At 43.7% G+C, this 15477-nt stretch overlaps 1 protein-coding gene across 6 annotated transcripts in view; it reads right to left on the bottom strand.

Annotated features, from left to right (window-relative positions):
- The window catches only part of GALNT16 (polypeptide N-acetylgalactosaminyltransferase 16), a 76471-nt gene that overhangs the window by 15777 nt on the left and 45217 nt on the right, over positions 1-15477 (bottom strand). For all 6 annotated transcript variants that reach the window (XM_053944820.1, XM_053944821.1, XM_053944822.1 and 3 more), the window contains 8 exons: positions 13258-13325; positions 10770-10835; positions 9600-9721; positions 7478-7565; positions 6407-6491; positions 5270-5373; positions 1274-1400; positions 269-361 (listed from right to left, as the gene is read on the bottom strand). In XM_053944820.1, coding sequence (XP_053800795.1) covers positions 269-361; positions 1274-1400; positions 5270-5373; positions 6407-6491; positions 7478-7565; positions 9600-9721; positions 10770-10835; positions 13258-13325 — 753 coding nt within the window. The remainder of the gene's footprint in view (positions 1-268; positions 362-1273; positions 1401-5269; positions 5374-6406; positions 6492-7477; positions 7566-9599; positions 9722-10769; positions 10836-13257; positions 13326-15477) is intronic.

Below are 15477 nucleotides of genomic sequence, written 5' to 3'. Positions count from 1 at the left end.
GCCTCTTCAAATGTCTGGTCTTTTAATTTCATTACAGATCCCTTTGGCCTTCCGCTAACAAATGATTTATGCAGCGTTACCAGGGAAAAAATTAAGTGAATTAGAAGCAAACCTCATTAGCCAGACACTCAAGCTACAACCTCCCTGGCAAGCCAGGCATTCAGAGCACCTCTATTTCTCACACTTTGCCCCAGAGAAGACCTAAAAACTATTTCTTGCTACTAAGGGGTTTACCAGAGCCCTCCTACCAAGGTCTGGGGCAGCTTACCTTCCAAACGACTTGCCAATAGCCGATGGCCGGGCCTCATAGTAGTACTGCTTGTATTCATCCATCCACACCTCTGCTGTGCGCTTGGTGTTCCTGCACGGGGGTGAGCAGATGCTGTGTGAGGAGAAGCTTTGCTGCAGAACCTGCCCTCCCAGTGAGCAGGCACTGCGTGGGCAGACCCAAGGCCTGTCTGCTAGGAGGTAGTGGGGGACAGTCCCAAACACGAAACTGAGTAGGCAGTATGGATGCATAGAGATTGATTGTGTTAAGTCTACAAAGCCTTGCAAGAACACTTCAGAAATTAAAAATTTATTAGTCATAGTTTACCATGACTTTTTCACACATACTTCCTCTGCAGAGACACTAGGCCTGATTGTCACCATCACACCCATTTACAGTATCCCTTTTCCCAGATTTGAATAACATTATGGGATAATTCAGCTTGGAAAGCAGCTCTAACCTCTAACCTCCCACCCAAATCAGACTAGCTTCATATTAGGTCATGTTGTTCAGGGTCTTGACTGGCTGAGTTTTGAAATCTCTAATGATGGAGATTTCACCATCTCTCTGGGGCCCTGAAGCAGTGCTTGACCACTTTCATTGTCAAGCACTTCATCTCATCTCTTCCTCTTCCCATCTGTCCTGCAGTAGAAGTTGTCCTCAGGGTTTATCTTAGAGCACGTACAGCTCAGAGACAACAGAGATGTCCAAGGGCTGCTGATACCCCCACACATGTCGCAGGGCAGCACCTGTGAATGGCCAGCATACCGCTCCCCACGCCCCTCACCGGAGACTGAGAAGCAATGAGAGACTCTAATACCAACAGCAGAGAAGGGAACAGGTTTTGTTCACAGCAAACAGCAACTCATCCTTCCCTGAGAACAGATGCTCAGCCACAAGCTGTTCTCCATTACCAGGGAAAAGCACAACAAAGAATTCAGACTTATTTAGACATGCCCAACACAAAGGTGGCCTGGCTGCTACCAGGAACTACCCAACACCTACTTGATGTAAGTCAGCGCGTTGCCCTCAGGAAAGTCATAGGGATGGCGCTTCCTGAACACGTGTCCCACTCGACTGCAGGGAACAATCTCCAAGCTGCCACCACACATCCACACTCGGAAAGAGAGCTCTGGAAGAGACCCCAAGAGTCATACAGCTGCAACAGTTCCAAGAAGGGCAATTTGCTCTAGGTGTATTGCCTGCAACAGCAAAATCAGGGAAAGCAATGCCATGGTGAGAGCAGAGAAACTGTCCTCCCTTTGTTAAAATGGAGGCAACCATTGCAGCTCTGGGACTTCCAAGCCTTCTCCAGTCCTGCTCCTCTTTGGTCTCATTTCATTGAGACACTTTTGCATTCAGCCAGGTCTTCAAGGTTGCTCAGGATGTCAGGCCCTCAGGATGGCATTTGGCAGCAGACTGAGACCACTCCCACACACACACACACACACCCTGTTTCAGACTTCTGTTACTCTCATCCCTGCACATAGACGGAATTAAAAAGGAAGAATTTACTGTGTAAAGCAAATCATGTGAGGAAGAAAGGGAGTTTAGAAGACAAGGGAAAAGAATGAGGGTATAAGGAGTGAATGTCTAGAGCTATGTCCTCTCCCTCATACCTCTATATTATCCACTCTGCAATAGTTCCTTCTTCTCATTTTGGTTGGCTCTATTACTAATGAACTAGAGCAACTGACTGTGTTGCAGTTGCTGCTGGGGGAACTGCTCAGAGCAGATACCAGTCTCATATAGAATGATTATGAAAATACAGAGAGAATCCTGCTACTTGAAGAAATACACCCTATCCTGAAGCTAGATTCAACATTTTGTTAAAGGATTAGAAGAGCATGGAGCTTTGATGTGCAGGCACTTATTTCCATCACAGAAGGTACGTGACCTTGCTCAAGCTTATGGGTCTGTCCTCACTGTTTTATTCGCTACCACACCAGAGGGGTTTTCCACTTTCAATTAATGTGGTGATGAAAAGAGAAGGAAGGAGAAAAATGAAAATTAGCTGGGTGGTTTGGTCGTCTTTACCAAAAGGGCTTCATATTGTATAGACTGATTACTTCAAACACTTTACTCAGCTGGGATCTCCCTCCAGTAATGCTTGATTTATGCAGCTCTGATGCTTAGAAATTGAAAAGAAATTATGTATCCAGATCTAATGGATGTTTGAAACCATGTACACACACCAACATATTCCCAACCTTCATCTTTCTCCACAGCTTTCCTCTCTGCATACTGAGAGGTAGTTCAAACAGTGAGTTGCACAGTGGGGGGGAGATGGTGTATTTAATGTGGCTTCTCAGTAAAAAATCTCATTTGATTAGACTGCATTTTGTAGTATTTCTTACTAGTGCTCTTCTCTCCTGACTCTTATCCAGACCTAATTATTTTCAGATTTTTTAACAGTGAGTTCCAGATTTGAAGAGAGGAAGGGTTTTAGGAACAAACCAAAAAAAAAAAAAAAAAAAAAAAAAACACAAAAAAAAACACAAAAACAAAAAAAAAACCAAGACATAAGTTTTTGTCTGGTGATGTGTCCAGCTGAGATTTGCTCTTCTGGAATGAGCTTCTGACTCACTTTGGCCTACAACAAAACCAGAACTCTCAGTCTGGCATATGTAACTTGAAAGTGACATCAATTTCCAAAGACAGCATTTCTCACACCATCTTAGACAGAACCACTCACCTCATCTGCAAATGAGGACCTAATTCAAACAGTCCTTTCCCACTCAAAATTGTAGTATTTAGTATAAATACTGTTTCAGAACTTTATTAATATTTTTCTTTGATCAGAAAACCCAGTTTTAAATTAAATATTGTAAACTCTCTTTTAAGAGGTTAAATTAGCCATTCTGAATTCTTCAGGAAAATTAATACATTTTGTTGTCAAATCCAGGTTGGTTTCTATCCCTCTGCTTTCAGCAGCAACAGACTTGATGGAGGATGAGGGACAAGTGACAGGAGACACTGAATTTACAGAAAAACCTCTTAACAAGGCAGAACTGGCAAGCCCTGTATATGTGGCTGAGTCACATACAGCCTGGCCCAGCCACTGCCAGGCTTTACAAGAACTGTTTCAAGGAGAATGAAGCAAATTCTGTGGCGCAATTCTGTGGTTTTGATCACCTCTATATGGAAGAATGGCTGTGAGCATGCCAATAATTTACTGCTACTTATGGCAGAGAGCTCTACTTAGCATCATGCTACTGACATATGGACCAAATTACAACACTGGCCTCCCAGGTGGGCAGAAGCAGACAGAGAAAAGCCTTAAGAAATATTCCTTCTCCGTCTTTAGGGTTTACAGCTTTTACACAGTCACAGCTCAGAGGCTGGCAGAATGGCCAAGTGGCTGGCTTTGCAGCTGGAGCAGAGCTAGTGATGGCAAGGAGCTCAGTTTGTCTCTGCTCCTGAGGGAGATAAGGGAGGGGATCTTCATGCCTGGGTAAAGGCTTCCTGTGACTTCTGCCACAGTGCTTAGCTGATGCTACTAGGACTGCTGAGATTCCAATGCGAGCACCATTTAATATCTCTTTTTAATATAACAAATACCATAAAAATGAATCAAGATCTGGGAAAACAGAGAACACTTATTATTAGATATTTTGTTTTGAAAGTGTGGTACCTTGAGAGTCCATTATCAGCCCAAAATATTATTTTATGGTTTTAGAAAGCATCTCCGAAAGAGGCAGCTCTCCCAGCTGTGTTCAGAGAAACAAAGGTTTCCTCTTCCTGACTATTTCATTCTTTCTAATTTGTTCTCCAGATACTAGGAAACACCATACAAATCCTTTGAAAAGTTTTATTTACATATCTATGATAGTTATGGAACTTATAGAAAGAGATTTTTTTTTCAGTGTTAGCTACAGAGAAATATACTTAAATTGACAACAAAAAGTAAGGCTTTTATCTTCTCAGCTCCATCTGCACCATTTCTAAATTAATGCCCTGAATACTTGAGGTCTCCATGAACCTCTCTTTAACACTCATCTTGCTTTTGTCATTAACACCTGGTGACATTGCAGCATCCCTTCAACACGGGCAAAGAGAGATGCCTGGCACATCTCTGCCACTATTAAGTGCAAGGAGATGTGTTTAAGCACCACGCGCTAAACCAGCATGTGAGTGGACAGACTACACTGGGCCTCTGAATTCCTCAGATGTTTGTGATGCCCTAGCCTGCTGTCGCCCTGGTTATCAAGAGTTTTCTAAAGCCTTCTGAGTTTACATTCTTGTAGAGAACTTTCTCACACAACTTTCTGTAAATAACCTATTGTTTTGCATTCTTTCATAGAGGCGGAGAAATTTGATGTACAGGTAGTTTGTCCAGTGTCATTGGAGAGGTGGCACATTCACCCTCCAATCCACTGGAATCTTTTGAGAACTATAAAAGATTGGAGTCAGAAAAAATAAATTAGTCTCTTCATTGTGACCAAGGCTGTGGTGCGTCGTTTTTGCTTGTGTCATTTGGTGACAGCCTGCCTCTAAATGTTTGCATTCTGAGTCTATTTGTAACCAAATTCCATTTACAAAGAGGCTTGTTTAATTAGGAAAAATATATCTCTGACCTGTCAAGCTGAAAGAGAAATTCAGACTTATCTGCAAGAGAGGAACAGATATAAGAAGAGGCTGCAGGAGTGGCTGCCCACTTCAGTGCTGGGGCAACACAGACTGTCATGTGAAGAACTGGAGGAATATTCTCCAAAAACAAGCAACAATTTAAATACCAGGAGGCTCCTCTTTCTTTTTTGTTCTATGCTAGCTCCTGTATAATAGCCCATATGCCTGTAGGAGAGTGTAGCCCTGACCACACACACTTTGTGCTGACAGCAATACAGCTCTGACCGCCTTAGGGATTACCTGACCACATCCCTAACCTTACATTGACATGCTGATCAGATCTCTCACAAAAAAAAAAGCTCTGGTAAGCAATGAAGGCTGGGAAGCAGTTCTGGATTAGTGTGTCATTCCCTTGAAACATCCTGAACTTACCAAAATTTTCTCCTCCCCAGATGTCCATTTGAGTATCATATTTTCCTAGGTGGTTAAACCAGGACTTGTCAATCACAAAGATGCCTCCTGCTATGACAGGGGTTCTGGAAGAGAAAACAGAAATCCAGAAAAAATAATCACACACATATATAGCACCACAAACCTAATTTTAAAGGGCAGACAATTTGTCCAGGCATCACAAATCATACCTCATTTAAAAGAGAAAAATAATAGAGCTGCAACATGAGCCTGCTGCAGGTTTCTGAGATGCCCCTCACTAGATCATCCTCATGCCTTTGGTTAGATGGTCTTGCAAGCACTACAAGAGTAATGTTGTGTCTTTTGCATTTATACAAATATGCACAGTGTGAAAGAATGATGGGCACTGTTTGATGACTGTGTTCACCAATTAGACATGGTGTGACAGGCTGCTGCATGTACTGCTCTGCTGTTAGCAAGCTGGTTGCCTCTGGAGTGCAAAACAGAGGCTCACAAATTACACAGAAGGATTAAATGGTACTTTTATACTACAAATAGGGAGCTATCTGCCTATACAGACAAGCCCCCTAACTCTTCATATCAGGATTTTTTATGTTCTACACATCTCAGAGCCATGTACCCTGCAGTGAGGCTGGCAACAACTGTTCCAGCTAACAGAATCTCTTTTGTCCGTGGACATGCAGATTTAATAGGTGGGAGTAATTCTATGCCCACAGTAGTAGGTAAGATTCAGTTTTCTGATCTGCTTTACCCATGCAGGATGACTGTTCATCTGCTTCATTCTTTAAGGTTTCATCTGAAAGATGGAGGTAATTAAAAAACCCTAAAGAGATTTCTGAGGTATTCGGAGTGTTGAGTTAGGGAGAACACAAGAACAAACATATAGAAGAAGAGGTGGCTTGTCGAGGTGGTGTACATGATAGTAAAAAATCACTATTCATATGATATTGAGAGAGCAGTACTCTCACACTTAGGGTATAGACCTCAATGCATTCAGAAAACAGCATGAAGAGTTTGTCATCATCAAGTGAACACGGTGGCATTTTGTCCTCAGCAAGGCAGTCCCTGTACTCTCCTTGCCACGCTGGTGAAGGCTTAGTAAAGCTATTTGGAGAAGAGTACCCTGTCAGAGTATACCTTATAGACTGAGTTGGGTCTGTTCTGGACATCTTCTGCTCTATAGGAATCTGTTCCCACTTAAAGTGGAGGCTCCAGTCAAACCCTGAAAAGGAAGAAGACATGCAAATTGGTTTTCTTATTGTAAAAACAGTACTGTCAGCTTTCAGTGATAGTCTGCACCTTTATATCACAGGCTGTCCCTATGTTCCTTCCCTGACCTCCCTCACAGTCTTCCCAAAGTGGCAATAGTCTATCCTAACATATCCTAACCTATCCTCATCAGCTTCTGTTGTGGCACCATCATTCCTCAGCATTACAGATCTCTCCTCAATTTCACTCCACAGCTTCAGGAGAGGGTTGTCAGGCTGAGATGTAATTCTATCCTGGCCAGTTTGTTTTACCAAAGACAAACTCTGTCAGCCACAGTTATGAGGCTTTAATAAAGAACTTTGTAGGATGTGATGTATTCTGGAAACAAAGGTCTGCAGATCACTGTACCCACCATGTCTTTCAAGACTACCATGTACTTATAGATGGCCTGTGGTGGATAGTAGAACACAGCACAGTCACTAACTTTATACCATTGCTAAGGGTAGCCAAAGAACAGGTAGCCCTTGGCTGGCAACCAGTGCAGAAGTGAGCCTCAGCCATAAAAGTGTACCCATGTAGAAGGGCACGAGGAAGTGGGGCGAACACAGGAACAGTGCAGGGGTTTCAGGTCGAGAGGTGTAAATGCCTTTCAGGAGATGCCACAAGATAGCCTGGCATATCAAAGCAGCAATTGGAAGTGCCTGTCAGACTCCAGTGTACATGCAACATAGTGAGGACATGGTGAGATATTTAATCAATTAACTAAGTCCTGAAACTACTCAGTGTTATGACAGTGATTCAAGGTCAAGAGGAAAATACTAGTTGAGTTTTGTTCTAACTCTTCAAAAGATCTGACTTTGCAAGTTGCAGAGAAAAGGGGACAGATAACCCATCAGAAAGATCATCACTCTATTTTCTTGGAAAGCTGAAGAGAACACAACTTATTTATCATGCACCATCCCTCAAGTCTACCTTACATAAGCCATTCATTATACCCACCTCCCCTCAAATCTGCTGATGCTGCCAGGTAGGCAAAATTATCCAGGCTGATAACATCAATGATTGGACTCACCACTCGGGTATAATCCTGAGGGAGAGAGAGAAAGGGGAGAAAAAAAGGAGTCAGGTTTTCTTGAATGTCCAGCAAAGCTGTCAGAGATCAGGAAAGTTGCCCATGTAAATCTTTGTCTGGTTTCTCCAATATGGTTCTGTTAACTGTGCAAGGGATCTGTGGCCACTAAATCCAAACATGGAGATGGTGGGTACTAGCCAGCTGCACTCCATGGATGTGAGGAATGGAGTCAGACTCCAACACCTAGGAATGCTGATAAGATACAGCTCTTTATTTCCTGCCCAAGTCACAGGGCATCAATCACCATCCCAAGGGTTTTGTGTTTGCTTTTGCTATCTATTGACAGCACACCTTCTGATCAACCATTCTTGAATTAACTCATTATCATCAGCCTAGAAATGATCAAACTCCTAATTAAAGCATTTTCCCAAGAAGTACTGTGAATCAAGATCCCATATTTAATATTCATAGTGCAAACTTTATAATACATATGACACATTGTATATATTATAATATCAAGATATTGTGAGTATTTTATTGCCATTAAGGCATATAGACATTTACAGTTTTCTTTTGCAATCCTTTTAGTACATAGAAGTTGAACAATTTTTCAACATCATGAGACAGAGCATTAAAAGACAGCTGTTGTGACAGCTGACATGTAAGATGAAACTGAGCTGGCAATGCCAGAAACAGCACCTTGTTATTGGACAGCTGCCAGCATCTGTGCCTTTCTTATCAAACGTTCATTTTGTGCCTTGCAAGAGTTCCTCATGATGTACCACCCTTGGCTAGGATGGGACATCCTTGGTAAGAGGATTCATGTTTTTTCCCCTCTGAGCTGTGATGGTGGCCCAGCTAGAGCGTGTCTGCCCAGCTTAAGACTCCAGCACCCACCTGGCAGCCTGGTGTGCCAGCCACTACTCCAAACAATCAGTGCCAGGACTGGCTAGGGCAAGACTGAAATCTATAATAGGATGTACATCAGAAATGTAGAAAGTAGGTTAGAAAGAGATTGACTTGAAATCTGCTCACTAAAAAATTTGTATACTAGAGTTAGCACACAGGCTTTTTGCATTTTAAATCCTTCCCTAAAGAAATTACTGAGGTTCTTTCTGCTTAAGAACCCCTGTGCTGGTGCTACAGCTTGACTTAAAGACCAATAAGTAAAGTAAACATTTATGGGCTTTATTGAACAAGAATAAAAAGCAGAAGTTTTTATTTCATCAATTCTGAAGTTTCACCTTCTTCTGCTCCCTTATATTCAGCTAATCAGACATGCTTACAAAGCATCATTAAAGCCTCCACCCCTTCTCCTAAGGCCCTTTACTTCATGGGATCCTCCTTTCAGAGGGGAACAATCACAGCCACTTGCAAGCAGGAGTTGTCCCATCACCTCTCCCCTGCCTTTTCTTATAGCAGAGCTGTATGATCTCTCCCTCCAACTCTACAGTGCAGTCAAGGTGACAGCTGCTAATATTTCTGCCTCATTTTCATTCTTCCAGCCTTCCGTCAATCCTTTGCCAAGTGAACCATCAAAGGGGACATCCCTGCACTCACAGGCAGCTTCTCTGTGACAGGAAGCTGCCTGCATGCAGGTGATGTGTGGTGGCAGCTCAGTGGGAACATTAATGGAAGGAAAATCTTGGCAGTGACAAGGCAGAGGGGAGGGTCCAGCAGCAGGGGAGATGGAAACCATGGAAAAATTGCACAATGTATGCTGCCCAAGGGGCTGCCCTACATACAGGTGAACAGGATGAGGAAGCACAATGCCTGCAAGAGACAAGAGGTACAAGCTGGTGGTTCCAACATTCAGCATTGCATCCCATCACTCTGCACCTCCTGCCTTGTCACACTGGCAGAACAGAATCCCATCAGGAATCTCCTGCCCATCTAGCTCAGGCTGTACCTTCCTCTGGAACAGCCTGCCTGAGGAGTACCTTGGCAGGCCTTGTTCTCACCAGTTCTGATGATGCATGCGAGGGCAGAGGATCCAACAGCACAGGACAGGCCAGCTCCATCCATCCCAGAGCAGGACATGGTGCTCACCTCTTTCACTCTCTGAAGCATTGGCTGCAGCCACTCGCTGTTGACTTCACAGTGACTGTCCAAGAAGGTGAGGATGTCAGCAGCTGCTACTTCAGCTCCTCGCACCCGAGAGCGAATCAGCCCTACGAGGAGAAAAGGACAGCAAAGGAGCAGGAAGGTTGGGAAAGGAAACATTTGAGCCTCCTTCAGAAAAAATACTTTGTGCGGCCATTGCAGGGGAAGAGCAGGTGATTCTCCTAGATCACATCTCCATCAGGAGTAGAGAGCAGCTTTAGAGCAGGGCATGCCCTGGGGACAGTCAGATGAACTCTCATAGCACACAATGAATGACCTCTCCTGTCACTTCTGTCCATGACACAGAACTTCCACCTGGCTCCTTGCTCTTCCCTTCCAACACTCCCCACAGACAGCTGGCTGCTGCCTGCTCACTCACTCTCCCATTGAGCTGCCTCCATCACCAACTCCCCATGGCCAAATTCTACTCTCTGCTTTTTGCCTTCCTTACTGCTTATCTGCTTTATTCCCAATTGTCTTTTATTCTGCCCTGTAGAGATATCAGCCTGGCTCTCAGATGACTCCTTGCTTTCTTACAGACCATGCTCTTTTGTGAGCTAAACAGTGATTTTTGGCTCTCCTTCTAGATCCACGCTCCAAACCTGCTGTGCACTGACAGCTTTAGAAATAAGTAAGCACATGTTTGTTAAACTAAAGAGCAACTGGGAAAGTCATTTATGCATGTAGCATATATATAAGAGAAAACTTTCCTTAATTGTATCTCTTTATGATAGATACATGTTGGACTTTTGGATTGTTTTTCCTTCTCCCATGTTTCCTACACAGCTTGTTATCTTGCACTTGAAAGTGCAAGAGTTAGCTTGTGTTTAAAAGGGCAGGACTTACATCTGGATCTTTATTCATAAAGATCTTAAAATGTGATCTTTGTTCCAGTCAAGGCCTCTGGACGCCATTTCTCATTATTTAAGTATTACAGGAGGCCCCTGAAGCCTGAGAGTTGATAAACTGTGTTCTCCCTCCATGGATCTTCCAAATGCTTATACTGAAAAAACAAACTAACTATAATAAACAACAGCTGTAAGCAGCTGGGAGGCAACCAGGGTCATGTGGAAAATTTGGCAAAATCTTTGTACTTAGAAAGCTTTCCACACTCACCTTCTCGATGGGTGTTTCGTAGACACTTGACCTTTGGGATCTTGGTAAGGAGCTGGCAGTCCTCAGCTTGGGGAGGGAAAAAAAGTACACATGCATGAATTATTTGGCTTCAACAGAGAGCCCCAATTAATTGTCCTCCTGCTTCTCCATGGGAGGGGAAATTCTGCTTTCACTTAACATCACATTAATCAGCCTGATGGCCTCAATCCTGTTGTCTATAGAGTACACAGAAGAGCACTGCCTGCTTGCTGTCCTCCTCAGCAGCTGAGCCCATGCTTCCCAATCCTCTGAGCAGCCAGGCCTTCATCTCCCCTGCTCAGCATTTCACAAGAACAATGGGGCATGTGCTGGCAGCGTGGCACTGGGCACTAATGAAAAGGAGGGAACACAGGGAAGCGGGACTGCAAATCACCAAAGTGCCAAGGAAAAGAGTTTTGTAACAAAGTGATCTTATCTACTCTCTTTGCCTTCAGCACCTCATCTGGGCATTCTCCTGCCATTTGTTCTCAGGGCAGTTTCCGCTTGATTTTATTTAATAAAGGCCACTGGGACGCAATCTGCTTCTTGGAGACACCAGCACATTGACACATGGATGCCAGACCAAGGGCTTTGCTGGCAGCTTGCCAGAAACTCATAGCATCCCTCATTTCCATTACCTAGGGAAGATGAGGGAGAGGAACAGTTACCTGCTCCAGCCAGATACCAATGAACACTGAGTCTTTAGTTCTCTGTCATTCTCTCTATTCCTGCCCTAGCAGATGTCATAGGAACAGCGATTTCTAACTTCCTCTTTTTTCTTTCTCCATCAAATTCGCCCCAGTTTCCATGTTTATTCCATATTCCTTTACATGTCTCATACCCCCACTTTCCTGCTGTCATCGTCCTGCAGACTGAGCACTCTGGGGAGAATGCAAAGGCCCTTAGCCAAAGTGCACCTCTTAGCACATTCCTGTCCAAGCATTTCCATTCTCAAGGATGTGTGCAATCTGAAATACTGCTCTTACATTGGCACTTTGGCAGATGCTGCATCATCCAAGGGAAGAGGCAGGTGCTCTGAATTATAGAGCATCAAGATTTTGCTGGAACTCTGCTACAAGGGAAGGCAATGCTCTTATCTTGGCCAAGTCACAAGTTCAGGTATGAGAATCCTTATGCAGTCCTTCACTCTGCAGGAGTGGAGCACATCACTCTGCCTGTAGATACTTGCCAGAGATGACAGACTCAGTATATTTGGAGAAACTGAGGCAAGTATTAAAGCAAAGTGTCAGACCTCAAACATGCGCTGAAGTGCCTCCATGAACATGTCTCAGAGAAATGGCTATATCCACAAATATCCAGCTGCCAGTGAAAAAAATAAGAACTGTGACAGACTTAAAAAGATTTAAAAAAAAAGAGATTTAAAAATCTTTCTATTTACTGAGGAGCCTAAATGGGAGTTTATGGTTGAACTCTGTGCAGAATCCATCACTGTTGATCTGGAACACTTTGTTACTTAAGAAATTAATTTTTAGGTGCAGAATGTGGAACACTTATAATTGTTTGTTGGAAGTGCTCAGAAACACTGAAATTAAACAGCTGAGCACAACCCAGTACTTATTCAAAATACACTGTAAGACCCTCAGAAACTCAAATCCCTCATGTCAGCATCCACCTTTAAAATGTTTGTTTTTATGGCCAAATCTACATAAGCATTTAGCTGCAAAATCAAAATAGCATTGCTTCCTTACCTCAGCAGGCCGAGGTGGGCATTCGCAGCTATCTGTAAAATGCTCTGAAGGAGTAATTAGGGATCATTATAAATGGTACATAATTAGATTGTCCTTGAATCTAGAATACATCATGGGAGAAGCAGAAGTCTTCTATGCCCACCACCTCACAACTACTACACAACAGCCAGGAGCAAGAGCAACAGTACAAAGGGAAAGACTCCAGAGCCTCCAGTCTGCAGCTCTGGTGGACCTGATGCAGTAGAGACTCCATCCCTGTGCCAAGCTGCAGAAGAAAGTATGGTGCTGTCCAAAGCAGTAACTCTGCCACAGCTTCCCACAGGGACACCTGGGATCCCAGGCACATGGGGCAGACAGCCAGTGTCACCTTGGCCTGCCTGCAAGGCCCAGGCAGCAATCTTCTGTACACTCCGCTGCATCCTCTCCTTGCCTCTTGCTCTGCTCATGTACAGCATTGCTACTTATACATCTGTGCTAAACATCTGGCTCACCAAATGGTGCATAATGAAACCTGACAGAGATCTCTGGCAACCTAGCAAAAACTATCACACTGACAGAAAAGGAAGACCCAATGGAAAGAAAAAGAGAGGAACAATCTCTGGCCTCTGCCATGCATGGACATTAAACACAGACTTACTTTCTTCTCTTTTTCTCCTGCATACAGACAAGAGGAATCTGTGAGGGGAACTCAACAGAGCAAACAAAAAAAAGGGAAAACAGAAGGGAAGAAGTAAGTGTAAAGGAAATAGGTCCAAACTTACGATCTGAGCTGAAGTCATCTACCAAAATGATCTCCTGGATGAGACTGGGAGGGGTGCGGTTCAGAACACTGCAGGGACCCAGGAAAGAAAAAGCCACTTTGTGAGCTGCCATAACAATGACAATGTTAGGACTGATAGAAATCTGCTGTGCTATTCATTACAGCAGGGATACCAAACTCCAATAAAGTGGAAGCAGTGACCTTGCCCTTGTAACAGTGTTCACTGGCAGGACCAAACTACAAGTGAGAATATCCCAGAGAGCTGTGGCACTCAGCCAGACCTTACAGGGACCCACAGCTAGGAGCCGACTGTGAGACTCGCCTGGGGCAGCTAGCAAAGGGTGTTGCAGCATGCTCTGCCCCTAAGCAGAGGCGAAATGGAGAGAACCACCTGCCCCGAGGCAGCCCAATGGCCATTCCCATCTGCCAGCCTCTGGGTGAAAGTCATCACTGCTGGAGGGCATAAAGAGCTGCTCCTTTCCCCAGCAAGGAGCTCCACCTCAATGCAACAGATGCCACCTGCTCAGGCTTTCTCACCAATTCCCTTCTTTGGAAGGAAGCATTGTCAATATTCTGGATTTGGAATTTTTTTCCCCCTCTTTTGCTTGTTACCTGTCTTTCAAACCAGCACCACACTTGCTGAAAGGACACCTTTTCCTCAGGTTGGTTACACCATACCATGTAATACCCTCAGGTCTGCAATGAGTTTGCATCTGCAGGATGCACATGAGGAAAGCAGAGAAAATCTTCTGCTTCCTCAGACATCAAAGCATTCTGGTACTTTGGAGTCTGAGCAGTTTGGTTCTGACTTCTTTACCAGTATCATTCATTTAAAATGCTTGAACTCTTTTTTCATAAACTTCTTCAAATCTTTCTCTTGGCTTTACTACCATCACATAGCATACTCCCCCTCCAAGCCTCCTTCAACGCCTCTGTGCACAGGCAGGTCCTCATTACCTTCAACAAGGTTGCTCAGCGATGCTTAGGCAGTCCAATGAAGAGGGCAGTTATGCAAATTTTAATACTAAAAATAGAGAGGCAAACACTGTCCTCCTAGTTCTAGCAACCTGTCTCATTTCAGTGGCAGATGCTCTTTTGAGTAGGAGAATACTGGAGAAAAAAATCTGGCTTTTTTTTTGTTGTTGTTGTTGTTGTTGTTGTTGTTGTTGTTGTTGCTTGATATAGAAATAGACAACAAGAATAGTCCCATACTCCCAGGAATGAAGATGTAGAGAAGTAAATTGCCATCTCGTTAAGTAACACCACTGATGGCTTTGCACACAGAGCCAAAGTTCCCTCAGTTTGGAAGAGTTTTCTGCTTTCTGCAAAAAAGCTGAGTTCTGACTGTTCTGCTGCTCAATATCACATCCCACTCTATTTCAGATTCACATTGCTTTATACACCTCTGATAGTACTTGTATTTTGAGCTGACATGTCCCTAGATGACTGAGCTTGCATTTTCCGAAGCTGAATCTAATTTGCTTCTCTTAGCTCATGTCTTTCTGGATTTTCTAGTATGGTGGGGTGGGAGGTGGGGGGATGTTCCTGTGCTATTTACCATTCTACTTGCAGCTTCTCCCAGAACAACCACCATATGCATATTTTACAGACAAGGTTGCCCTGCACTGAAATTTTTGACTGTACAAAGACAATGCAAAACAACCCAGACAGAGTGCAGTATAATGGCTGCAAAATGGTATTCTACATCTTCTTCCATTAGCTTGACTATTGGCAATGCTCACAATTTCTCCACAAGTTTCAGGTCTTTCAACTCAACATAACTGGGAAAAAAGCCCCATTTTGTTCTCTGTTCTTTACCTGTCCACTGATTCCCCAGTAGAGAGAACACACCCCTTGAGGAGTTCACAGCTCATTGTACAGTGCCCTGTTCTTCTCTCAGCTCTGCAATAACTCGCTGTAGATCCTTGGGAAAGGTACTTAATCTTCTTTGCTCTTTGTCATCCCTGTCTTTTTAACAAGGAGCACAGTAATCCTAGTATTTCCCCTCACTGAGGTGCAGAGACTGCCATGACAAACACTGCCATGACAAACACTTTCAGGCACCAAGATGTATTATTACAATTCCAAAATTGTAAAAGTGACAATTGCCTTTTACAGCAGAAACATGGACTGTTCCCCCCATATCTCATGGATTCCCTATCTCCTTTGCCTTTCTCACAGCTTCCTTCTTTCAGTATCAGAATCCTTACTCTCTTGCATG

Source organism: Vidua chalybeata, chromosome 6 (assembly GCF_026979565.1).
Source record: "Vidua chalybeata isolate OUT-0048 chromosome 6, bVidCha1 merged haplotype, whole genome shotgun sequence".
In the NCBI taxonomy this organism is placed as follows: Eukaryota; Metazoa; Chordata; class Aves; order Passeriformes; family Viduidae; genus Vidua; species Vidua chalybeata.
Note: the sequence above shows the minus strand (reverse complement) of the source record. Positions and strands in the feature narration are given on the sequence as shown.